General features: G+C 50.9%; 1 protein-coding gene across 1 annotated transcript in view; it reads right to left on the minus strand.

The window, feature by feature from the left end:
• The window catches only part of LOC104304692 (chromatin remodeling regulator CECR2), a 133068-nt gene that overhangs the window by 17688 nt on the left and 89722 nt on the right, over nucleotides 1–25658 (minus strand). Inside the window, exons 3-9 of the mRNA XM_054167951.1 lie at nucleotides 12743–12926; nucleotides 11768–11907; nucleotides 11158–11262; nucleotides 9730–9779; nucleotides 6937–7106; nucleotides 6136–6213; nucleotides 693–849 (exon numbers count right to left, since the gene is read on the minus strand). Of these exons, the coding sequence (XP_054023926.1) occupies nucleotides 693–849; nucleotides 6136–6213; nucleotides 6937–7106; nucleotides 9730–9779; nucleotides 11158–11262; nucleotides 11768–11907; nucleotides 12743–12926 (884 nt within the window). The remainder of the gene's footprint in view (nucleotides 1–692; nucleotides 850–6135; nucleotides 6214–6936; nucleotides 7107–9729; nucleotides 9780–11157; nucleotides 11263–11767; nucleotides 11908–12742; nucleotides 12927–25658) is intronic.

Below are 25658 nucleotides of genomic sequence, written 5' to 3' on the forward strand. Positions count from 1 at the left end.
GTCAGAAATGGAGATGCTCTTAGACACCAGTGCCTGCACGTACCGGCTGATCACCTGCTGTCTGTGCCTTGATCTGATGTATTAAACACAATGGCTTTTTCTTGTGGACACCTTAAATTAGTATTTAATTCAAAGCCATGACAAAACAAGCCCAACACCTGAGCCTGCCATGTGTGGCACTCTGTTTAACCTGGGCTCCTCAGCGTTAGGTCTCTAATCGACAAGGCCAGTAGCAACATGAAAATACTGCTCTCGTCAGCTCTGTATTGTCCCCATCCATTTCTCCTCAAAGAGAATCTTTGGGCCAAAAGTACCAAGTGTTATTCATCAAAAGCAAAGCCAGCTAATCCTGCACACAAGGGGTATCCATGAGGAGGCAACCGGGGAGACACAAGAGAGCTGCGGGACAACATGAAAAACCCCACAAGTACAGCTATGGCAAGGGAGAGAGCAAGCATGGTTTGAGGAAGGCAACACAGCTGAATGATGCATTAGAGAACAGCCACCATCACCAAAGGAGACAGACAAAGGAAAAGAAGCTACAGCCAGACCAATTTATCATAGGTAAGTGCAAGAAAAGGTATTTCCATTAGCAGGTCTGGCAGGGGAGGAATGTAAATGCAGACTTGAATTCAAGATCTGAATCTTGACTTTGAAAGGTTCCCCCTCTGCTTCACACTGGCTGCATGTACCTTCCACTGCTTTGACCTTCTCCTCCATCTCTCTCTTCCTCTCCTCCTTTAGCAGCTGTTCCTGCTCCCTCTTCTGCACTGCTATAAGGATTTGGCGCTCCTCCTCTTCCTCTCTGCGCCTCTGCTTCTCCACTGAGCTCAGCACGTTCGGGTTCACCTGTGATAAAATAGTGCACCAAAAACTGTAATGCTTTGGCTTACTGAAGTCTGAGCAGGGGGAGGCTTACTTTGAGCAAATGTTAAAGCATACCTACAATGAATGGCTGGTGGAGGAAAAAAAAACAAACAGGATTTGTACACATGAATTCTTGGATGGAAAGCAACAGGTAAAGTTATTTGTCAAGCAATGAAAGCCTACTGAGACAGGGACAAAGGAATGAGAAGTGATGGGTTAGACAAGCTGAAACTCTAACAGGGATGCATCATATCTCCCTTCTGGGCAAAGATTTCAGGCTGTTGACACCTCTCTACAGCACCTTTACCCCTTCCAGCTAGCACAGCCCAGACTGGCAAGCATGAGCAGAGAGGACTAACGATGAACCTGGCTCTGCTATAAAACACAGAATAGTTAGGATAGGAAAAGAGACTGGCATCAAGAAATCACTTGGATGGTTTTCCTTACCTGTTCAAAATAAGGCCTGACATAGTTTTCTGTGCTAGTCTCTCCTGACCTGGCTCTGGCTTATTTGTTTGGACAGTCTTTGCACTGGGTCCCCCAGCCAGTTTCCTCATTCAAGGACACCTGGCTCTGTATTGCCCCACTTCCTCACCATCTCACTGCCAGCAGGCTGCGAGGCTGTGTTTGATCCTACTTACACTGTAGGCTTCCCAGAGCAGGCATTCCCCGCTCCTGTTTCTCCAATAACGTGCAAGTTATGTATACAGCAGTGTGGAATTACCTTAATTTAGTTCCAAACCAAAATGAACCAGTCACCTACCAGCCATTTCCACCTCTTTGACTTCTGCACAACATACATGGGGGCCTTATCAGCAGGGCAACTCAACCAGCAAAGAACCACGTGCACACCATTTTCTCCACCTTCCTTTCAGGGAATAACCAGCAACCACCACTTATGCAGAAGGCATTTCCTGGGGATTAGCAATCAGCTGGAGCCCCTTGGCTGCTGCTCAGACCATCAACTTCTCCAGGCCCATTATTAATCCCCAGGAAAAAAAAGAAAATAATAATAAAAAAAAAAGGAGTCTGGCACCATGATTACTATTTTGACCTTGTTTTATTTCCTACAAATGGAATCTGGGGGAGTTTTGATAACCATCTAGAAACGTCGCCTGGTTCCACTGTGCAGTCACACCCTATAAGCTCCCCCTGCAGCTCCCCGTGGACGAGCATGGAGTATTACCTCCCTGTTTCCAGCAGCAACAAGATATTAAGAGAATTGTGCTTCAACCACCAAAAGCCACCAAGTGTCCAAGAGAGGCTGACAGGATGACATTAGGGCCATATCCTTGCACATAGGAACATACAGGAGAGGAAAAGCATCTACCCTGTGCTCGTTGTTTCAGGTGAAACCGACCACATGATCTCGTCGCGAGGGGACCCTGCGCCGCTTGTTTTCCATTTCAGGTCTTTGCCAAACACTGCTACTTCACTCTTCTCTTGCCTTCTTTTGGAACCCACATGCCTTTAGGTTAGCCAGCTCCTTCCTCACTTTCAATCCAAAGTTAATTTCTCATCCCCTCGTTCCATCCCATTATTCCTAGTCACGCTCTTCTGGGCAAACATAAATTCTCTTTTTCAGCCACATTCCAGCTTTTATGAGCTTCCTCAAACACTGACACAAAACTCCAATGTTTGTGTAATTAGGTTAAATGTTTCCTTCACAAAGCCATCCTTCAGGCTCCCTAATCATTCTAGGTACCTCTCAGACCTTTTTTTTCCCCAGCTGATCAATATCCAAACCCTAGGATGCCCAGGACCGAAACTGCTATGGAAAGTACAAGAGATCAAGAACCTACTGAATCAAGTTCTTCATTTCCACTTCTGAGTCCTCTTTATGTACCTTTCTCAACTGCTCAACTATCCTATTTTCAACTACTGCACTGCAAACAGCTTCCTCTTAGGCCTGATCCTGACCACTATCAAACACATTTCCCCTGTTTTGATCAATCTTTAAATTGCAGTAGGAACCAAAAAAAAAATGCAGGTTCTGCAACAAGTAGGAGAGAAAGAAGTGAGGAGAAACTAGCTAACAGAAGTGTGTACACCATGTTGTTTTATTGAGGATGTGACCATCAGCCTTTAAATTCCCCATCCAGTACATCTAAGCCAGCCTGGTGAGCCACATTGATTTCTTCAACTGTTGGTGCATTGATCAGAATACATACACAGAATACAGAATTAACCAGGCTGGGAAAAACCTCAGAGATCATCAGGTCCAGCCTATCACCCAGCACCATCTAATCAACTAAACCATGGCACCAAGTGCCTCATCCAGTCTTTTTGAAAAACACTTCCAGGGATGGGGACTCCACCACCTCCCTGGCAGCACATTCCAGTGGCCAATCTCTCTTCCTAGGAAGAACTTCTTCCTAACATCCAGCCTGAACCTCCCCTGGCACAGCTTGAGACTGTGTCCTCTTGTTCTGCTGCTGGGTGCCTGGGAGAAGAGACCAACCCCCACCTGGCTACAACCTCCCTTCAGGGAGTTGCAGAGAGCAAGAAGGTCTGCCCTGAGCCTCCTCTTCTCCAGGCTAAGCAACCCCAGCTCCCTCAGCCTCTCCACACAGGGCTGTACTCCAGACCCCTCCCCAGCTTTGTTGCCTTTTCTGGACACCTTCAAGCAACTCAATATCTTCCTCAAACTGAGGTGCACAGAACTGCACACAGTTCTCAAGGTGTGACCTGCCCTTTCTCTGGATTCATACAATTGCCACCAACAGGTACTACGGAACCACAAACACAACATCCAAGCTGCAGTGCTCACACCAAGACCTCTCCAAGCCTGCAGAATGTGTTCAGCACCCTCAGCACCCTGTGTTGTGATGGTGCAACACTGACTCCACAGCACATTCCAGTGCAACCCACCATCAATATGCAACACTGTAAGCACAGAAGAAGATGTCATCCTAGCAGACCTAGGAAGAGATTAAGAAGGAAGAGCAGAAGCCACAAGCACAGCATAGTAAGCATTACGGACTGCAGCAGACACCCACATCTGCACTTGCTCCCTGCAGCGCAGCAGCAGGGCTGGCACAGGCTCTTCCAAGACACTTCAAGACACAGCAACAGCCTGATTTGCAGAGGGACCTACTGCCTGGGGTCCCACTTAAGCCCACTGGGGTTTTGTGTGATTAACTCAGGTTTAAAAAAAACAACAAGCAAGCACCCACAAGTAAACTCCTACAAGATGTGATGGAAGGAGCTGCCTCTCGGAATGACAAAAACAAGACTCTAACACGAGCTAAACTTCCTTCCTGACCAAGGAGGTGGCAAAAGGACGCTTCTCCAGCCTCCTCCCCGCTTGGAGCACACCACCAGGCTGCCGACCTGCGGCCGCGGCATCACCGCCTCCTTCCCTCCGCCAGAGAGCACTCCAGGACGCAACATCGCTGCCTCCCCGCCTCCGCCCACACCCCGACAGGGCCAAACTTCTGCCGCTCGCTTTGCCCTCCAGATACCGAGTATCAGACTTCAGGAGCAGAAGGCACGGGCGCCCCGACCCCCGTCCTCCAAAGCTCGCCTACTCCGGTTTCCGCAGCGCTGCCCTAATGAGGGTGCTGCTCAGGCAGCTCTCTAATGAGGAGCTAATCTGAACCACCTGTTGAGAAATCCCCCGCGGGATTAGGAGCCTACGGAGCAGTTCTATCTCGGACCAAAGTGGCGTCCGGCTCGCAGAGTCAGGAAGAAGAGGTCACCCCTACACCGGGCTGAGGTTTTCTTTCCCCAGACTTGCCTGCCGGCCACCCCTCGTGTGGCAAAGAAGCCATCAGACATGCTGGCATCTTCCCTGGCTCCCCCGTGGCAGGGATGGCTGCCGCGTCCTGCTGGGGAGCCGGCAGGAGTGGCGCCATCCTCTCGCTGGCTGGCTCCCCATGCCCTGGCACAGCGGGTGCCAGGAGGGCCCCCCACTCGCTGGAAACGTTTCACTGGCCCACAGGCAGCAATTAACAGCCCTCTGCCACCGCAGACCTGAAGCACCTGCGGTACTGATTAGCATCATTCAGGCTCCATGTGTTTCCCACTCCCCCCCTCCTCGGGGATTTCTGCTGCCTGCAAACAAACACGTGTCCCTGCGCTTCCTGCGTAGTGGGATTTGCAGACAGCAGTTCTGGCCCCAAACTGACCATCACTGGGCTCTTATTTTCCTCTTGGCAGGCTTTTATCTGTAGCATGATGAGAGATTCTTCCTTCCTTTTATTTATCTATTCTAAGTGATTATATTTATTGCAGAGAGCTGTACTTTCTCCTTTGTTTCACGGGAAACCCTGTCCCTGACTCACGCAGAATACTCACTCCCTGCCGTTCCATTTCCCAGGGTTTGACAAAACACCAGGTAACTACATTTTCATCACATTTAGTGAGAGGTTATGCCACAGCCTGATAGAATCAAGTCAATTTTCCCCTCCAAAGCTAATCCTGCCTTGCCTGACCGATTGTTTTGAGTAGCAGTTGCCAGTTAAAAGACCTCCCCATCTCCACCGTACCATGCCCCCGGGCTGTGCCACCGTGACTGTTGGGGGCTGTGTGGTGAACTGGACTGGAAAGCTGATCCAGGTTAAAAATAACTCGGACCAAAGAAAAGGTTATATTTAACTCCAGTCATCTCCTGGGGTCTGGTTCACCGCACAGCCCCGCGAGCGGCAGCGCCGTCACACTCGGGGGTGGAGGAGGAGATGAGGGCTCGGAGGCACGGCAAGAGCCCTTTCAGCCATCAAGGCTGGAGTTTGACAAGCGTTCCTTTAAGCAGCCTAAATGGTGACTTCCATTTCCAGCTGACCGTCTCCTAGCCCAGCTCTGTTCTGCATCAGTCATTCTCCTCTCCCTCCGCGCTCTCCGCAACCTCATGTGTTTGCAGCCTCACGTTTTTCCCCTTGGCTGGATTTCTGTCCTTTCCCTTTGTAAGCCGGTTCTCCCAGCCCTCTCATCCTTCTTCAACTTTTCTTTGAACTGCCTCGAATGTGCCAGCACTTTCATTGAAGTGGAATTCCCCAGGCTGAGCGCAGATTTCCATACGCAGCTGCAGCGAAGCCTGCAGCAGAGGCCGGCGGTTGCCTCTTCCATCCAGAGGGCAGCACCTCCCTGCTGGCCACAGAAAGGCCGAGTGTCAGCCCGCCTTTGACGGGCATTACCACCCATCTCTCTTTCAGCACAAGCACTTTCAAACGACTCCTTCCCACTGAATAGCGATGCTGCGGTTGATTTTTTTTCCCCCAGGAGGCATCTGCCTCCCTCCATCGTCCTCCCCCTCGCACCCCCCCTCACCTCCTGCTTGATTGCTTTGATGGGCTGATGGTCAGACATCCACCTGGGAGAAAACTCTGTCCGCTGCAGACGCTTCTCCTGAAACAGGGTTGAGAATTGAGGGAAGGAAAGAGAGAGTGGAGGAAATTAGGGCACATCGATGATACCGGCAGGAGAAACTCTGGGGGGCTAGAAGCGACCATGAAATCCCTATTAGCTTTACGAGGGAAGCAGATAAGCAAACAGAACTCAATCCAAGAGCATCACGCTGACTGAAGCACCGTTTTACAAAGCCAAAGGATCCTGTCCAAATCTGTCCCACCTGAGAACATTCAAGTTGACAGACAACACTCTTCGGAGTTCCAGGGCTCGAGCTGACTAGGCTAGGACATCTAAAGAAGTCATTGCTCCTTCAGCAGGGCCAGCTGAGAGACGGCAGTAAAAGTGGAATCGCAGGCAGTCTGAATAGAAAAGCTAGGCTGTAAATTGCAGCAGTTCAGAAGCAGACAAGAGACTCCCTGCTAGCAAAAAAGGGACACACAACAGGGCTGAACACATAACTCCTTCAGCCATCCTACCTACGCTGCCATGCAATCGTCAACCAGATCCTTAAGCATTGATTCCAGCCCTGCCACTCCATGGCGCAGAGCCTTGCTCCCCAGCACAGCCTAAGCAACCCCTGCATCCACACTCGCAGGCTGGAGGTGCAGGGCGGCAGGAGAGGTTGACAGGCTGCTCGGATTTAGATCTCCTTCAATGAGCAAACGTCCATGCTCTTGGAAGCAGTCAAGGAGAAGTAAACAGGATGTCATGTCTCCTCACCTTCTGTGCAATCATGTTGCAGATCTCCGGCAGGAAGTCTTCACTCAGGAGTTTGTAGAGCTGCCGCTCTCGAAGGGAAGTCCTCTCTCTGAAGCTCTCTGTGACCTGCCTCCACTCCTCTTCCGTCTGACACAGCAGCCACCATGTCCCACGGCCAGGCCCTTGGGACCCTTCAACAACATGAAAGAATGTTATCTCCACAGCATTTCTGACGAACAACTTTTCTTTATCCTTGCTCTTCTCCTCTGTTCAGAGCTCAGGAAGAGCAGAAGATACTGCCAATGGCCACCGTTACAGGAAACTCGCTCTTTGCTATGGACCCAAAGCTCTCTTCATCCACCAGAAGCACTGCTGCCTCCCCTAGTGACACGGAGAAAGTGATGCCAAGACACAGAGGAAATACACAGAAGAAATAATGGTGGCACTTTGCAACACATGAGCAGTGTGACATCCTTGTGGCAAGCCTCCCTGTCAGTTATGATGGACCAGAGAAAAAGGATTTCACTACTTTTCTTGTAATAGATGGCTGTCAGCCAGAGCAGGCCATGGGTAATGTAAATATCTGAATAAAGACATAAAAACTTAATGTTACTTGAAATCATAGAATCACAGAATTGTCAGGGTTGGAAGGGACCTCAAGGAGCAGCCAGTTCCAACCCCCCTGCCATGGCCAGGGACACCTCACACTACAGCAGGTTGCTCACAGCCACATCCAGCCTGGCTGCAAACACCTCCAGGCATGAGGCTTCCACCACCTCCCTGGGCAGCCTGTGCCAGGCTCTCACCACCCTCGTGGGAAGAACTTCTTCCTAACATCCAATCTGAATATAGCCATTCCTAGGTTTTTTTCCATTCCCCCCAGTCCTATCCCTCCCTGACACCCTAGAAAGTCCCTCCCCAGCTTTCTTGTAGCCCCCTTCAGATACTGGAAGGCCCCAAGAAGGTCTCCTTGGAGCTTTCTCTTCTCCAGACTGAACAGCCCCAACTTTCCCAGTCTGTCCTCACAGCAGAGCAGCTCCAGCCCTTCTCTCTCTATTTTTTTAGCGCTGCAAACCTTTGCTGTCATGAATGAGGTGTCCCATTCTCCCCCCAGTGAAACATTTTGTTTGCAGGCACTTAACAGAAGAGGAAGTGAAGGATGGGCTTCATCAGGCCGCCAGATGAAGGGGAAGTTCCAAAAGTTCACATCCTATCCCTGCTTGATCCAGAGTGGGATCTAAAGCAAGGTAAGCCACTGCTCTGAAGTGTGGCCCAAGTACCAAGATACTCTGAGATGTTAAGTCTTGTGTGCAACATTTCAGCTTCAGTTGCAAAGGAAGGGTTCTGGTGTGGTGGTTGAGATGAGGAATGTAGCTCCTGCTCTGCAAATGTTTACACAGAGCAGAGAAGCTCCATGGGTTGTGACTTGGATGCTTCTGCCCCGAGATCCTCCCTAAGCAAAAAGGGTTGAGGCTCATTTTGGGAGAGGGGGAAGATGTTGGTTCAAAGCTCTTCAGTCTGAGGGGATCTCAGCTCACTCTAGACTTTTGCAGAGCTAACAACTGGCTACTGGAGAGAAAACAACAGTCACCACCCCCACTGGCAGGTGCCATGCAGCTTCTCACCGTGTTTTTCGAGCAAATGAACTATGAAAAATATAAAAGCAGACCAAGGCAGAGCCCCTTTCTCTCAGAACTTGACCCTGTGCCTTTTGTGGATCTGAGCTGCCAGCGGCTCTGGCACACAAGCTATCAGGTTACCCCAGAACACTGGAAAGCTGCAGCCTCCTTCCAGCCACCTGTCCTCCGTTGGAAACCTCTGTGCTGCAGTAGTGGCACTGAGTGAGCATCTGTTAGCTCCAGGTCACAGGCCAGCCTACAACTTAACCCAGCCTCAGCTTCAGCTCAAGTTAATGCACTGGGGACTAGTAACTGAGATAGGGAAAGACCAACAATGTGCTGGTTTCTGTTGCCCTCCTCTGCCCACCTGCACACTGCCCCCAGTGCCTGCACGCTTGTTGCCTTTCCTTGCCACCTGCTCGTGGGTGACTCATTTCAATAGCAGCTCTCAACAAGGCACTGCTCTGTGCCACCAGGAGATTGCTCTGCAGCTGGAGGGGCACAGTTTGCTGGAAGACAATGATTTGATGAAAACTCCAGCACCTCACATGAAATATGAAGACAAAGGGCAAAGGGAAGGAGGCCTGGGAAAGACAATGCCACCCTTGCCTTTTATTGGAGGCAAATGGGCAGGCTGAGCCCCTGAGTTATGTGGAAGCCAATGGATTCACATGCATAACAGATGAGTCCCAGCCCCCTTGAACTCACTTTCACATTATGCTGCCAACTTGCTTTGTCTGCTTGGCTTGTAAATCCTTAGGTGGGTATCCCCCACACCTCATTTACTGATCTCATCAGTCCAGTGGCCACCAGCAAGCAGAGATGAGGAGAATCAAAAAGGTTCTTCCTTCCCTGTCTTGGCATCACTGACCCCAGTTGGAAAAAACACACTCCCTGCAAACATGAACTGCTGGTCACTGCATTCCTGGAGGAACTTCAGTGAGCAGTTGGGCCCACAAGAACGATTGTTAGGTTTCTTCATACCAAACTAATCCTCAAAGAGCTAGGAAGCCCACAGGTGCCCAGCCTCCCTGCTGAAAGGCAACCTGGAACACCAACCCACCCTTCCAAACTCAGCCCCAACCACCAGCAGGAAGACTCTCCCTTTCCTGAGAAAGACTTCTCTGCAGGCTTTGATAAGTTCAAAGCCAGGTTAACTGATCACATCAACCCTGACCTCACAAGAGCTCTTTACCGTTTCTTATCTGAGTCTCGCGGATTAGCAAGTTCTCTTCTGCCTTCTCCCTGCCAAAAACAAAAAAAGGAGTGAAACACTAAATATGTTACTTCACACCACTGAAATGAAGTCATTTCTGGGGAAAAAGAATGGGTGATGTAGGAATTCATCAATGCACAGCAAAACCATGGGAAAAACCACCATGCAGGACACAGAACCACAGAATGTTCACACAATGTTAGGGGCTGGAAGGGACCTCAAAAGAGAGAATCATAGAACAGCTAGGGTTGGAAGGGACCCCATGGATCATCCATATCCAACCCCTCTGCCATGGCCAGGGACACCTCACACTACAGCAGGTTGCTCACAGCCACGTCCAGCCTGTGTTTAAAATCCCCCAGGGATGAGGCTTCCACCACCTCCCTGGGCAACCTGTGCCAGGCTCTCACCACCCTCATGGGGAACAACTTCTTCCTTATGTCTAATCTAAATCTCCCCTCCTCCAGCTTGGATCCATTCCCTCCAGTCCTATCACTCCCTGTCTCCCTAAAAAGTCCCTCCCCAGCTTTTTTGTAGCCCACTTCAGATACTGGAAGGCCACAATTAGGTCTCCTCAGAGCCTTATCTTCTCCAGACTGAACAACCCCAACTCTCTCAGTCTGTCTCCATAGCAGAGCAGCTCCAGCCCTCTGCTCATCCTCGTGGCCCTTCTCTGGACATGTTCCAGCACCTCCAGATCCTTCTTGTAATAGAGGCTCCAGAACTGGACACAGTGCTCCAGGTGTGGTCTCACCAGAGTGGAGCAGAGAATCAGCTCCCTTGACCTGCTGGCCACACTTCCCTTGCTGCAGCCCAGGCTCTGGCTGGCTCTCTGGGCTGCAAGTGCTCACTGCTGGCTCATGCACAACAGAGAATTACAGAATGTTCACGGCTGGAAGGGACCTCGAAAGATCATCCAGTCCAGCCCCACAGGCTCAACATACCCATTTTTCACATATGGGTTTATGGTAGCTTCAGAGAATGTCAAAAATGAATGGTACTGGCTGGAGTTTGGCAAGGACCAAACTTCAGATCTTATGGGAAGCATCCCAAAATCCATACTGATTCAAGTGGCCAGGATTTTTGGCTTCAAGTACTACAGCGGTGAAAGCATTCTTTATCAGGAGCATATCCTTTAGTACTGCAGAGGGGAACTGCATCCAAAGTGAGGTGGCTGGAAGAGCAATACCCAGTGTGTCACCAAACCTGGCTTCCAGCTCAGCCAGAAGTTTCTTTGGAGAGTAATCAAAGCATCCATCAAGTGTGAGCTTGCTTCACTTCAGAGATGCATTGAAAATACGGCTGCATGGTGTATATGTAATTACTGGGGGATCCCCAGAAGTACCTTGTATTTCCCTCTGGGAAGGTGTGCGTTTCACATCTATTGCAGGAATGACCTTTCCATACCTTAGCAGATTCTCCTCCAGTAGTTTTTTCCGCTTTGGGGGTCGCCCTCGTCTCTTGCCCGTCTTCCCAGGAGCGCTTGGGGTGTTTGCTTGCCCCCCACAGCCCCTGAAAATGGCAAAACCATCCTCAAGTGTCTGCTGTGCAAGGGAAGTGCAGCTGGCAGGATGGGAGAAGGGCAGGGAAATCGGAACAGCTGCTAGGAGCCCAACCAAAGGAGGGATTAAATCAGAGCAGCAATGAGACAGGGAGGGGCAGAGGGATTCCCACTGGCTGGGAGCCTGCTCTGGGAGCCGTGCGGGGCAGACGGGGAGGAATGCGGTGGAGCAAGCCGCATGGCTGCCACAGCAGGCTCTGCTGGTGCCACAAAGGCTGCGGGCTGCCCCTGACACAATGCACCGCGCGGGGCAGCTCACAGTCTGCTTGGCAACTCCAGCCTTGCCCCTCGCTGTCCCGGCTCTCTCCCAGGCCCTCCCTGCGCTGCCACAGGCTGCCCCCCACCACCCTCCGACACAACAGCAGTCAGGCGGAGTCCCCTCCAGTCGCACAGGCCGTGCCAGCCCCCCTCACCCCCTGCACCCAGACACAGGGGAGACGTGGGGGAGGCTGTTACCTGTCTGGAGCCAGCTCGCCGTTGCTCTTGCCCTGCACAGGGTCCTCCTTGTACATCCTGGTGCCATAGAAGTACCAGTACAGGGCGCCGCTGCTGTCCTCGCCCAGCGGCTCCACGCGCAGGCTGTCGGCGTCCAAGCCCTACGCCCACCAGGAGTCCCCCGCCAGACAGTGACAAGTGAAGAGCAGCCACATTGTAACACAAAACATGATGACACCCCCTCTGCAAACACCTCCCTCCCTCTTCCCCTCCCACCATGCCACAGCGGCAGCACAGCTGCTCCCCTAGGCCAAGCTGGGAAAATGCTCCTCCAGTGGGAAAGCCACGACCACACTGTCCGGGGAGGGGTTTAGATTGGCATCTCTAATTTGAATGGCCTCTCTCGTTTTAACATTTCATCTCTGGTGCTCCTGACAGGGAAGGTCTAATTAGTGCTGGCGACAGTCATGCACAGCCCTGAGAACCTCCCCCCCTCCTCCCCCGCCCCTCCACCCTTCCCCCAGCTCCCCCAGTACACTTCAGCCCCATCCTTTCATCTCACACCATCCCTCAGCAAGGCAGTCTCAGAGCCCTGCCATTACCATTGGAGCATCTCCAGATACACTCTTGATAGGAAGAGTAGCCAACAAAGCCAATTTACTTAGCAACTGCCGTGTTGTGAATACATCTGTGCAGGGCATGGGCCCCAAGAGCAGTCCTGAGCTTTTGCCTTGGGTCCTTTGCAAGACAGAGGAGGGGATGGGCAACTGCTGTCCCATTGCACCATGACTGATTACCTGGCATTAATATACACTTCACAGGCTGACAGGATGTTAGGGGTTGGAAGGGACCTCTGAATCGAGTCCAAGCCCCCTGCCAGAGCAGGACCATTGAATCTAGCACAGGCACTTAATACCATCAACTCTTTTCTGCCTAGGAAGGTTCACTGATCTGGCCCAGCTCCACTCTTTGTCCCTTTCCTGCTGCCCAAAGCACCTTAAGGAGGTCGAAGACGTCATCTGCGTCGAGGCGGTAGTCACAGAGTCGGTGCAGGATCTCCACGCGGGTACGCAGGGGCAGCTCCTGGAAGGTGGACTCCCGCAGGGGGTTGGGTTTCCCTTCTTCCAGCTCCCAGCGGTAGTTGATGATGTCCTCCAGGTAGCTGTGAAATGTCTGGGACCTAAGCAAGGAAACAAAGCCCCCACACACTCAGTGTAACTTGCCATGCCAGAAACACCTGATGGAACAAAGCAACTGAAACCATCACAACACAGACAGCTGATGATGCCTGAAGGAAAACTGTGCCCCACAATAGCTATGATTAGGTGCAGCTTATACAATCATAGAATGGTTAGGTGCAGCTCTATACAGTCATAGAATAGAATAGAATAGAATAGACCAGACCAGGTTGGAAGAGACCTTCAAGATCATCGTGTCCAACCTATCAGCTAATCCAACCCACCTAATCAACTAACCCATGGCACCAAGCACCCCATCAAAGTCTCCTCCTGAACACCTCCAGGGATGGTCACTCCACCACCTCCCCAGGCAGCCCATTCCAATGGGCAATCTCTCTCTCTGTGTAGAACTTCTTCCTAACATCCAGCCTAAACCTCCCCTGGCGCAGCTTGAGATTGCATCCTCTTGTTCTGGTGCTGGTTGCCTGGGAGAAGAGACCAACCTCTGCCTGTCTACAACCTCCCTTCAGGGAGCTGTAGAGAGCAATAAGGTCACCTCTGAGTCTCCTCTTCTCCAGGCTAAGCAACCCCAGCTGCCTCAGCCTCTCCTCACAGGGCTGTGTTCCAAACCCCTCACCAACTTTGTTGCCCTTCTCTGGACACACTCCAGCAAGTCAACCTCCTTCCTAAACTGAGGGGCCCAGAACTGGACACAGGACTCAAGGTGTGGCCTAACCAGTGCTGAGTACAGGGGGAGAATCGCCTCCCTGCTCCTGCTGGCCACACTGTTCCTGATGCAGGCCAGGATGCCATTGGCCCTCTTGGCTGCCTGGCCACACTGCAGGCTCATGTTCAGTCTACCATCAACCAGCACCCCCAGGTCCCTCTCTGCCTGGCTGCTCTCCAGCCACTCTGACCCCAGCCTGCAGCACTGCCTGGGGTTGCTGTGGCCAATGTGCAGAACCTGGCACCTGGATGTGTTCAATCTCATGCCGTTGGACTCTGCCCATCTGTCCAGCCTGTCGAGGTCCCTCTGCAGAGCCTCTCTGCCCTCCAGCAGATCAACTCCTGCCCCCAGCTTGGTGTCATCCACAAATTTACTGCTGATGGAGTCAGTGCCCTCATCCAGATCATCAATAAAGATGTTAAAGAGCATGGGGCCCAGCACTGTGCAGCTCCATACAATCATAGAATGGTTAGGTCCAGCTCTATACAGTCATAGAATGGTCAGGTGCAGCTCTATACAATCATAGGATGGCTGGAAAGGACCTCCAGAGGTCATCCAGTCTAACCCCCCCCTTCAGTCAGCAGGGACATCCCCAGCTAGATCAGGTTGCCCTGGCCCTTGTCAAGCTTCACCTTGAATACCTCCAGGGAAGGAGCCTCAACCACCTCCCTGGGCAACCTGTGCCAGTGTTCTACCATCCTCACAGTAAAGAACTTGTTCCTAATATCTAATCTCTATCTGCTTTTCTCCAGCTTAAAGCCATTGCCCCTCCTCCTGTCACTGCAGGCCTTTGTAAACACACTCTCTCCCCACCAACTCATCAGCTGCCTTATAACTCAGCTTCTCAAAACACAGCAATCTCATTTCGCCACCACAGGATCTCACATCACACACACAGAACGTGTAGGACTCTGCATTACTGTTATTTCTTCCCAAGTTGGAAGAACAAGCTAAATAGGATGCCTCATCCCCTTCCTATCCCAACAGGCAGTGCCTTGGGCTAGCACCAACATTGACCCTTAATTAAAATATGGAGGCCAAAGAGTCTGGTCCTTTTCCTCCTCTCTCCATTTCATGCATTCTTCAGCTTCCCATTTGCTCCTCACACCTGCTGTTGCCAGGACCTGCTCCTCTCTCTGCCTCTTAAGTGGTTTTCCATGCACCGGTTCAGTGCCTTGAAACTTCCCATAGCCTGCTGTCTCCTCCCTACTTGGCTGCTGTATGCTTCCCATGCACCTGTTATTGTCCCTGTTCTCCTCTCCCTCCAGCCATCCCCAAAGGTGTTGACACTTTCTGCCCGTTCCCCAGTGGCTCTGGCACGACGCCTGCACAGCTTGGCTAGCGGATATGGCTTGGACCTGGGCACACACAATAAAGCTCATTCCCAACATAAGCACAGCTCCCAAACAGGGTTCAGCCCAGGGGATTCTCACCTCTCCAAGTCTTCCAGATGATCAAACCAAACACTCAGACTCTTCACCACTGCTACTAAAATGATCTTTCTCATTTCCTAGCTAGGTCACATCAAGTCCCTCTTTTGCTCCCAGCAGTTAACCACAGAACTCAAGGAAACACATTCCTTGCCCTCGTCTGGTGTTGAGGGGAAATGTCTCCATATGACACACATTAGTCTGCTGATGGAGCTTAAGGCTAAAAGAACTCCTGCCTATATTTTAATGAGTCTTAAGTCCTTACTCTCACTGCTGAGAATTTAAGAGAGGGAATAAAAAAGGGCTGAAGATACCACATGAGGTGGTCTCTAAATTTCTTAAGGTCTGTCCTGAGAGTTGCCACACTATCTCAGCCTGTTTTGAGCTATCCCTGAGCACAGAAAAGGGACCCCCCCCCACCATGCCCCAGTCATTTTTGCACACAAGGGAAGTCCATATGCCAGCAAGAACACCACTGGGTACACATTCCCACCAGCTCTCAAAAAGGCAGCTCAACTTGATAGGTTTTTGGCACCAATGGATGACTCTATATGATTAATGGAACCATGCCAGCACCACAGAGCTGCATTTGCCTGAGAAATTGCTAACGACTACAAAGGCTATTATTCTGTCACAAAGAGATAGAGAAGTGCAATCCAGCTGAAGAAAGATTGTTGAAAGCCACCAAGAAGTCAGCTCTTAGACAGGGAGCTCAGAGACTGGATGTCTTCTGCAAGGACCATGACTGGACAGCGGCGGCAAGCACCAAGGAACAGATGCCACAGGATTCCTCAAGCCACGTCCACCTGGCAGCGTTCCCCTTCCTCCCCAAGGGGAAAAATGTTGACACCACCACCCTGCAGACCATTCCCCAGCAGTCTGCTTCTTTCTGACGTCAAATACAAGCTGACCTCTCAGAGAGACCTCCTCTCACCAGATGAGTGTTAGAAGCCCCCTGGTTATGTCTAACAAGAGGTGCTGAACGTACCTGGGTGCAGTGCTGCCTTCAGCAGCCTGGAGTTTGCTCTCCTGCATGACCCATGCAAGGTCTTTCCAAGTGCCATTGTTTTTGGTCCATTAACATCACCAACCAAACAAATGCAACTTGAAAGGATCCACTGCAGTGACAAAGTTCAGTCAACAAAGGAGGACTGACTTTTATGACATGATTTCTGTGCTGCCTCAGGTACTAACTTTAGGGTAAAAACTGCAGCAAGTACCCTCTTTCAAAATGAAACATTCAGCACAGGGTGCACCTGCCTGAAGAAGCTATGCATTCCAGCAGTGTCTTCCTCATACACCTCAAGACCCAAGGGAACTTCCAGCAAGGAAGTGTGCACTTGCAGCCCAGAAAGCCAACCAGAGCCTGGGCTGCAGCAAGAGAAGTGTGGCCAGCAGGTCAAGAGAGCTGATTCTCCCCCTCTGCTCAGCTCTGCTGAGATCCCACCCAGAGCACTGTGTCCAGTTCTGGAGCCCCTATTACAAGAAGGATTTGGAGATGCTGCAACATGTCCAGAGAAGGGCCACGAGGATGAGCAGAGGGCTGGAGCTGCTCTGCTATGAGAACAGACTGAGGGAGTTGGGGATGTTCTGTTTAAAGAGAAGGCTCCGAGGAGACCTTCTTGTGGCCTTCCCTTATCTAAAGAGGGCTACAAGAAAGCTGGGGAGGGACTTTTTAGTTTGTCAGGGAGGGATAGGACTGGGGGGAATGGAGCAAAACTAGCAGTGGGTAGACTCAGATTGGATGTTAGGAAGAAGTTATCCCCATGAGGGTGGTGAGAGCCTGGCACAGGTTGCCCAGGGAGGTGGTGGAAGCCTCATCCCTGGAGGTTTTCAAGGCCAGGCTGGAGGTGGCTGTGAGCAACCTGCTGTAGTGTGAGGTGTCCCTGCCCATGGCAGGGGGGTGGGAACTGGCTGATCCTTGAGGTCCCTTCCAACCCTGACAATTCTATGATTCTATGAAGGACTTCAAGATGGCAAAAAGTGCAACACCAGATTACCTTGATGGAATTTTTGAGAGTGCTGTTTGACCACACAGCTTAAAGGATAGATTTTTACTGAGGCCACCAGATTGAAACAAAGAAAGAAACCCAGATTTGACAGTCTTTCAAAACAGAAATAGTGATGAGAGGCACAGGGATCTACTTGAGAGAGTCCAAAGGAGGGCTACAAGGATGCTGAAGGGACTGCAGCACTGCCTGATGAAGAGAGGCTGAGAGCCCTGGGGGTGTTTAGTCTGGAGAAGACTGAGAGGGGATTTAATAAATGTTTATTAATATCTGAGGGCTGGGGGTCAGGAAGGAAGGGACAGGGACAGCCTCTGCTCACCTCTGCCCTGGGATAGGACAAGGGGCAATGGATAGAAACACAGGAGGTTCCACCTCAACATGAGGAGGAACTTCTTCACTGTGAGGGTTCCAGAGCCCTGGAGCAGGCTGCCCAGAGAGGTTGTGGAGTCTCCTTCTCTGGAGCCTTTCCATCCCTGTCTGGATGTGTTCCTGTGTGACCTGTGCTGGATTCTCTGGTCCTGCTCTGGCATGGGGTTGGACTGGAAGCTCTCCAGAGGTCCCTTCCAACCTTTAACATCCTGTGGGCCCTGTGAGAACATCCTTTCCTGAAAGCAGGAAAGCAACATCAGTATCTGGATGCTTAATCTGTCACAGAAGAGGAATGACTGTGAGCTCTCAGCGAGCATTCAAGTTTCGACTCCCTGAGTACACTTACTCAGCTCTGCCAGAGCTCCAGGCAGAAGATTATTTCATCAGATCTGATACCAAGGCTGTGGCTATTTCCAACAAAATTGATTGAAAAACCCATTTTTCCCTAGGATCCTGAAAAACTAGCTGGTGACATGGGATAGCAGGAAGAAACAAAGCAAGAGGGTTTTTACCTGCTTCTATTTCTCTGAATAACTGGGTGTTTTTTTCTCCTACCAAAACCAAGGCAGGCATGGATCATAGACACTTTTACTGCCTGGAGGAGTTATCTTCCTACCATTCTGGCTGCTCTCACAAGAAAACTGATCCAGGAAGCCCCTCAAATCCAGCAGATCACCTGAAATCTGTGCCTGTGTAACTCCCCTTTCCTCTGGGGACTGCCCCTGTTGACTTAACCAATTTGGTTGGGGTTTGACTTTCACCTGAGTGCCTAACAGTAGAAATCTCCACCGCCCACCCCAGTGTGCCACAGCTTACAAGCTCTGTTCTTTAGCAGTGCTTTGAGTTCCTACCCCCATCAATCTCCAAAGACAGCTACTGTGCATTTGTCGCTTTGAATAAGGACAGAAATGAGAACCAGAGATGGAAACCAGATGTCTCAAGGCATTCCCAATCACTCTCCAGCTTACCCAGTTGCTATTTTCCCTCCCAATGGGGGCTGGCTTTTTATCTCCAGTCAAACAGGAGGTGCTGGCCTTCAGCCTGTCTGCCACACCGAGGCTCAGCCTCACCTTAGCTTTTCTCGATTGCATTCCCTTGAAAAAAGGAAATTGGAGAAGAGGAAATCTGGAGGAGGAAATCTGCAGGGAGCAGAGCGACCTGGAAGCAGCCTGCCCTTGGGGGTCCTCAGGGCACAAAAAAAGAAATACTCAAGACTAAGTGCCTGACATTACCCCAAAAAATTCAAGCCCAAGAATCAGACAGAGAGGGTCCAGCAGTGCAAAGGCCTCCATGCAACTTGCCCAAGACCCTTTGTTCAAGCTCACTAATAAGACAGTGATACATCTACAGGTGTGACAAAGTCCTACAGTCTCTGCTGCAGATGAGAGACTCTGAAAACCTTTTTGTAGGTGGGAAGAAAGTAGCAAAGAGATCACTGATGTTAGGAAGAGGTTCTTCACCATGAGGGTGGTGAGACACTGGAACAGGTTGAGAGAGTTGGGGTTGTTCAGTCTGGAGAGGAGAAGGCTCCCAGGAGACCTTTTTGTATCCTTCCAATGTCTGAAGGGAGCTACAAGAAAGCTGGGGAGGGACTTCTTGCAGTGTCAGGGAGTGACAGAGAAGGGGAGATTCAGATTAGGTGTTAGGAAGAAGTTGTTCCCCATGAGGGTGGTGAGAGCCTGGCACAGGTTGCCCAGGGAGGTGGTGGGAGCCTCATCCCTGGAGGTGTTTGCAGCCAGGCTGGATGTGGCTGTGAGCAACCTGCTGTAGTGTGAGGTGTCCCTGCCCATGGCAAGGGGGTTGGAACTGGCTGATCCTTGAGGTCCCTTCCAACCCTGACAGTTGTGTGATTCTGTGTTGTCCCAGGCTGTGCTCTGAGAGCACAGGAGCATGGGCAGAGGTCCTGAGCTTACTTCCTTTTTCTTTCTTTTTTTTTAATCATTAGAAAGGAGGTCAAAGCTGAGTTTCACTTGTAGTTGAAAGTTTGACTCATACTTTGTGGACCTCTGCACACACAAAAGGAATCTGGAGCACAGGGAAGGACCTGACCTAGCACATCAGTGTCAAAGGGGAGCAATAGCGGCAGACAATGAACCAAAGCACCGGCGAGGATGCATCTCAAGTTGCCTATGATCTTTAGTAACAGCTGCAAAAAAAACCCAGGTCATAAAGAAGACAGGAGCAAGCTGAAGGAGGGGCTCCTCTCCAACATGGGCATCAGGGTCCAGAAGAGTCAGAGGAATGATCCAGCCCCTGAGAGCTGAGCGCTGCCGCCCGGCCATCTGCCAGCCGGCTGCCTCCCAGAGAGGGAGGGAGGTATCGCTGTGCTCCAGGAGAGGGGAGCTGAGGACTCCTCCCCCTGCCTGGCCACCCCAGCTTGCCAGTCTGCCTCTGTGGCAGCTTCACCTGCTCACAGGAGAGGTACTCTTCCCCTTACCGAGGATTTTCATGCATGTGGCCACACCGCTGTTGGAAAAAGCAGCTTGGTCAGCAGGCAGGGTAAAGCTCCCATCCCACCGCTTGCCACCATGCCTGTCTTCTTGGATGGGCTCCTTTGAGACTTCTGGAAGTCAGGGTGAAAATTACACAGGGTTGATGGGATAGACTGAAAAATCTGGTTGGAGCTTCTGGTATGAATGCTTGGAGGGGGGAACATCAGCACTCAAAAGACCCCAGTCCCACAGGCACTCTGTAGGGCAAAGTCAACGTGAAATGCCTTCTGAGCAAACCCAGCAGCGCTGGGGCTGGAATTGCCCCTACAGACACAGGGGTGGGGCTTCTTTTCACCCTCATGCTCAGAGGACTTCTAGTTTTAAAGCCTCCAAAGCAAATAAAATCTTGGCTGGGAAACTGTAAACAAAACCAACCCCAAACCCACAAAAGCAAAACCAAACCCTGCTTCAGCAAGGCAGTCCCTGTCACAGTATCACAGTCTCACAGTATAACCAAGGTTGGAAGAGACTCCAAAGATCATCAAGTCCAACCTGTCCCAACAGACCTCACAACTAGACCATGGCACCAAGTGCCACATCCAATCTCCCCTTGAACACCTCCAGGGACGGTGACTCCACCACCTCCCTGGGCAGCACATCCCAATGACGAACGACTCGCTCAGTGAAGAACTTTTTCCTCACCTCGAGTCTAAACCTCCCCTGGCACAGCTTGAGACTGTGTCCCCTTGTTCTGGTGCTGGCTGCCTGGGAGAAGAGACCAACCCCTTCCTGTCTACAACCACCTTTCAGGTAGTTGTAGAGGGCAATGAGGTCACCTCTGACCCTTCTCTTCTCCAGGCTAAACAACCCCAGCTCCCTCAGCCTCTCCTCACAGGGCTGTGCTCAAGGCCTCTCCCCAGCCTTGTTGCCCTTCTCTGGACACCTTCAAGTGTCTCAATGTCCTTCTTAAACTGAGGGGCCCAGAACTGGACGCAGGACTCAAGGTGTGGCCTAACCAATGCAGAGTCCAGGGGCACAATGACCTCCCTGCTCCTGCTGGTCACACTATTCCTAATGCAGGCCAGGATGCCCTTGGCCTTCTTGGCCACCTGGGCACACTGCTGGCTCATGTTTAGGCGGGTGTCAATCATCACCCCCAGGTCCCTCTCTGTTTGGCAGCTCTCAGCCACTCTGACCCCAGCCTGTAGCTCTGCATGGGGTTGCCGTGGCCAAAGTGCAAAGTGTGTTGGGCTGTGCTTTCCACAGGCAGGGTGCCAAGGCTGGAGTGGGGAATCGCTGTTCCAGCACACTTCTCTAGCTGGTCTATCGCTGCCAATTTTTCTCCAAGCCCCACCCTGCCCCTCCAACTCCCCTCAACAACAACCAACCACAACACTCCCCAAGCCCCCAGCCCTGTGAGAGTAAAAACTGGATTAAAAGAAACGTTAGGATAAAGAGTTGGAAATACTGGAGAGCAAAATCTCTCAAGGATGCTCAGATACTGCTGACACACAGACATTCAGCCTCCTGAAAGTTCAGATGCCACATGATTGCCTGGACCCACCAGCTAGAATATCTGTCATGCTGACAGTGTTTGAGGTCTCTTGTTTCATTTAATTTACAAAATGCAACAGAAGAGTAACTACTGCAATGCTCCTGAGCTGCAGCTGCTGGGAAAATGGCAAGCTTGATCTATGTCTAATTCTACAGAGTATGTTGTTCCAGGCTTGAGATTAAAACCAAGAACCCTGACAAAATCAGAGACTGGACTGTGTCCAGTTCTGGAGCCTCTGTTACAGGAAGGTGCTGGAGGTGCTGGAAGGTGTCCAGAGAAGGGCCATGAGGGTGAGCAGAGGGCTGGAGCTGCTCTGCTATGAGGACAGACTGAGGGAGTTGGGACTGTTCAGTCTGGAGAAGAGAAGGCTCCAAGGAGACCTAATTGTGATCTTCCAATATCTCAAGTGGGCTACAAGAAAGCTGGGGAGGGAGTTTTTAGGGTGTCAGGTAATGAGAGGAACTAGGGGGAATGGAGCAAAAGTAGAAATGGGTAGATTGAGATTGGATGTTAGGAAGAAGTTCTTCCCCATGAGGGTGGTGAGAGCCTGGCACAGGTTGCCCAGGGAGGTGGTGGAAGCCTAATCCCTGGAGGTGTTTGCAGCCAGGCTGGAGGTGGCTGTGAGCAACCTGCTGTAGTGTGAGGTGTCCCTGGCCTTGGCAGGGGTTTGGAACTGGATGATCCTTGAGGTCCCTTCCAATCCTAACAATTCTATGATTAGCAACAAGAACAGAGCTCATCCATCTCCTGGCCAAGCCTAGTGCGTGGGAAGAATGTGGAAAACGAGACTGCAAGATCTCAGGCTTTCCCTTAAAGACTACAGAAACAGCAATGTAATTACTGTCATAGTTCCTCTTACAGAATTACCCAGTAAGCAAAATGACAGAGGTGATACTTCTGTCTGCTACAGGCTTTAAAAGCTGAGAAAGACTTGGACTCCATCAGGCACCCACCCAACACAAGCATTGCTGCTTTTATGAGGTTCTCAGTACTAAGTGGAAAAAACAAACAAACCAACCTTCTTGGGCATTTAATTCACAGCACATGAGAGAACTGCCTTTGCCTCTGTGATCTCTCTAGTTACAAGAAACAACCACAGAAAATCCAGGCCTTTATAGAACAGATGTTTTATCATGGAATTAATTTTATGGACTGAAGATATTTCACCTTATGGGCTGGCACCTTTTAAGTCCTGTATTGGCAAAAAGACACCAGCTTGGCATTGGGAGTCACTCAGGTGTTAATGAGAGCATTAACTGACAGATGGCATTCAAGATATTTCTCTCCTCTCCAATGAAGAGGCTTCTTTGCTACAGCAGAGATCAGAAAAGCCTAATTCTTAACAGGCACACAATGCTTTGGCACAAAGGCAAGCTCTCTAGAAGGCAATGGGGAAGGATTCAGGGTTTGCTGGGATGACCTCAGTCAAACATCATTAACAGGGTCAGAAGAAGCAGAGACTATTTCAGAAGGAAAAAAAAATAATGCAAGGGCCCCCATGATCAATCCATCGTGGCTTGTCAGAGAGAGAAAGCTTAGGCTGACCTAAGAAGCAATATGAGTTACTACTACCAGCCTGACCTTGAGCTCTCCATCTAACAATGTAGACTCTTTCTTTTTTTTTTTACTGTATTAATGAGCTTTCTTATCTGAGGTGGGGGAGGAAACCTTACAGCCCAAGTTGTACTCTACCTTCAAACAATTTACTCTGCTGAGAAGCTAAATCAGGCATGACTCAGGGAGGGGAAAAAAAAACCACCCAAAGATATTCCTTCATCCTTCTGGGAGAGAAAAGGGTTAGATGAGTATATTGCCAATTTCCTTCCAAGCCCTCTGCCTGCAGCTTGCTCAGAAGGTGCACAAGTCAACAGAAAGCATCCTCAGACCATGGGCCAAGTTGTCATCAGGGCAATCACAGAATTGTCAGGGTTGGAAGGGACCTCAAGGAGCAGCCAGTTCCAACTCCCCTGCCATGGCCTGGGACACCTCACACTACAGCAGGTTGCTCACGGACACATCCAGCCTGGCCTTAAAATCCTCCAGGGATGAGGCTTCCACCACCTCCCTGGGCAACCTGTGCCAGTGTCTCACCACCCTCATGGGGAAGAGCTTCTTCCTAAGGTCAAATCTAAATCTCCCCTCCTCCAGCTTGGATCTGTTCCCTCCAGTTCTATCCCCAACACCCTAAAAAGTTCCTCCCCAGCTTTCTTGTAGCCCTCTTCAGATACTAGAAGGCCACAATTAAGTCTCCTGGGAGCCTTCTCTTCTCCAGACTGAACAGCCCCAACTCTCTCAGCCTGTCCTCAATCAGACTCACTCAAGGGCAGCAAGCACCTTGAAGGGTCCCTCCTCAAAACTGCAGCAGAGAAAAATGACCAAGAAGCTGGAGATCCGGTGGAATCATGACCCTGAGCATTAACATCCACATTTTCATCCCAACTCAACTAGCAGCACCATTGTCCTGCACCACTGGCAAGGACAGACGTCACAATTTCCAGCCTGGGATAGTCACAAGGGAGCAGTAACTCCTGGCTGCACCAAACTGCAGGGCCCTTGGGATGAAGGAAAGACCCAGGCTCATCCTGCTTTTCAGCAAGGAAAAGGAGACCAGCTGACATTAACAGACCCTGAACAAGACCATGAAATGGGGAGGGAAAAAGACAGAAAACCCCAACCCTCTAGAGTGAAGCTTCTCCTCCCAGAGTCAGAAAGACAGCAGAGATGGCTGGAACAAGTGTCACAAGGCATGGGCAGGCCTGCCTCTGGTCCTCCAACCCTAGCTAGAACCAGTTTTCTGACATTGCCCAAACCTCAAGCAATTCTGTAGCCAACCTGTGTGGCCAACAGGATCAGTGGCAATGAAAAGGAGGAGAAAGACACCTAAAGAACGGAGCAGATGGATTGCACTGAGCTCTACACGCAATGACCTTTGCCTTCACCGCTGCTGAACAGGGAAAGAGCCTTCCTACATCACAAGCATGGTTTTGCCTCAAAGCATAAGCTTAAAAAAAGAATAAAATAGCTGCTTAGGAAATGGTAAATAGCAGCAGCTCTTCCCTGGTCTACTCTCTGGATCTGACAGTCTGAAACCTAAGTGCTGAGAGGTTTCCACACACATGAAAGACACACCCAAGCCTTCCACAAGAGTAATTTTAACTCCCTAGCAACTCCTGCTCCCTGCCCGGCACTTGTCCATCCCACAACTTGCTTCCAGAGCTCAAATGTGGCACTGAGATCGCTCCCAAGAACACGCTGAAGAGATGCTCAGAGAAGATGTCAAGGTTTTGAACACTTCCTCCAACATGAGAGGTTGCTCTAGCTTGCTGAGACAATCTAATTTCAAGTGCTGGGGAATCAAATGCCTTCCCAGCTGGACTCCTGAAGTGTTCATGTTTCGGAGAGAGGGAAAAAAAAGCACCTCAGACAAACCAAGGCTGCCAGCAGCTCCTGCTCCTTGCCTTCCTCCATCTTACTTCAAGTGATACAATAAAAACTGGGGAAGCTGGAAGGGGAGCTGGCAAATATGCTGTATCCCACAGAGAAGCAGAATAGGAACAGCTATGGAGCGAGGCAGTGTCTCCAGGGAGGCAGGGAGAATGGAGAGCTGATGTGGGCTGTCTAGTCTAATAAGGAATCACACCACAGGAGCATGTGCTGGCTTGACAGAAGCAAGTACAGCCACTTAACCTGGGTATGACAGCTGAGGTGGGAACATTGCTTTGCTACCCCCAAAAAAGGGCAGAATGAAGGAAGAAGGGGAAGCCACAAGGTCACCACAGCTACCCACTCTTCAGGGAGGTTCCAGGCTTCTCCCTCCAACCATGGCAGAAAAACTGAGCAAGCGGAGAAGTTTCTAGCTTGGGCTCTTCAGCACTTCTAGACCACACTCAGGAACTCTTGGATTAGATGGAGATGTTCTTTTTTCCCTGCTGCAGGGTGATGCGAGCTGCCTTCTACCCCCTTTCCCTCACACAAGGGACAAAAGGCAGCAAGTGCTCCCCCTCCAAAAGGAGATGGCAGCTGGGGGAGCTCATCTCACGTGCCAGTGTGGCAAAAAGGCATGGCCTGATCTCCCCCAGCTGCCTGTGGTCCACACTCCTCCTGTGATCCAGCTTTCATCTATCAAGCCCCCTCCACCCGCTGCAGCTGCAGCGAGTGGGTGGCTTTGGTCACGTCACTGAGAAAAGGCAGAAAAGCAGCAGAGATAGCAGC

Source organism: Dryobates pubescens, chromosome 15 (assembly GCF_014839835.1).
Source record: "Dryobates pubescens isolate bDryPub1 chromosome 15, bDryPub1.pri, whole genome shotgun sequence".
NCBI lineage: Eukaryota > Metazoa > Chordata > Aves > Piciformes > Picidae > Dryobates > Dryobates pubescens.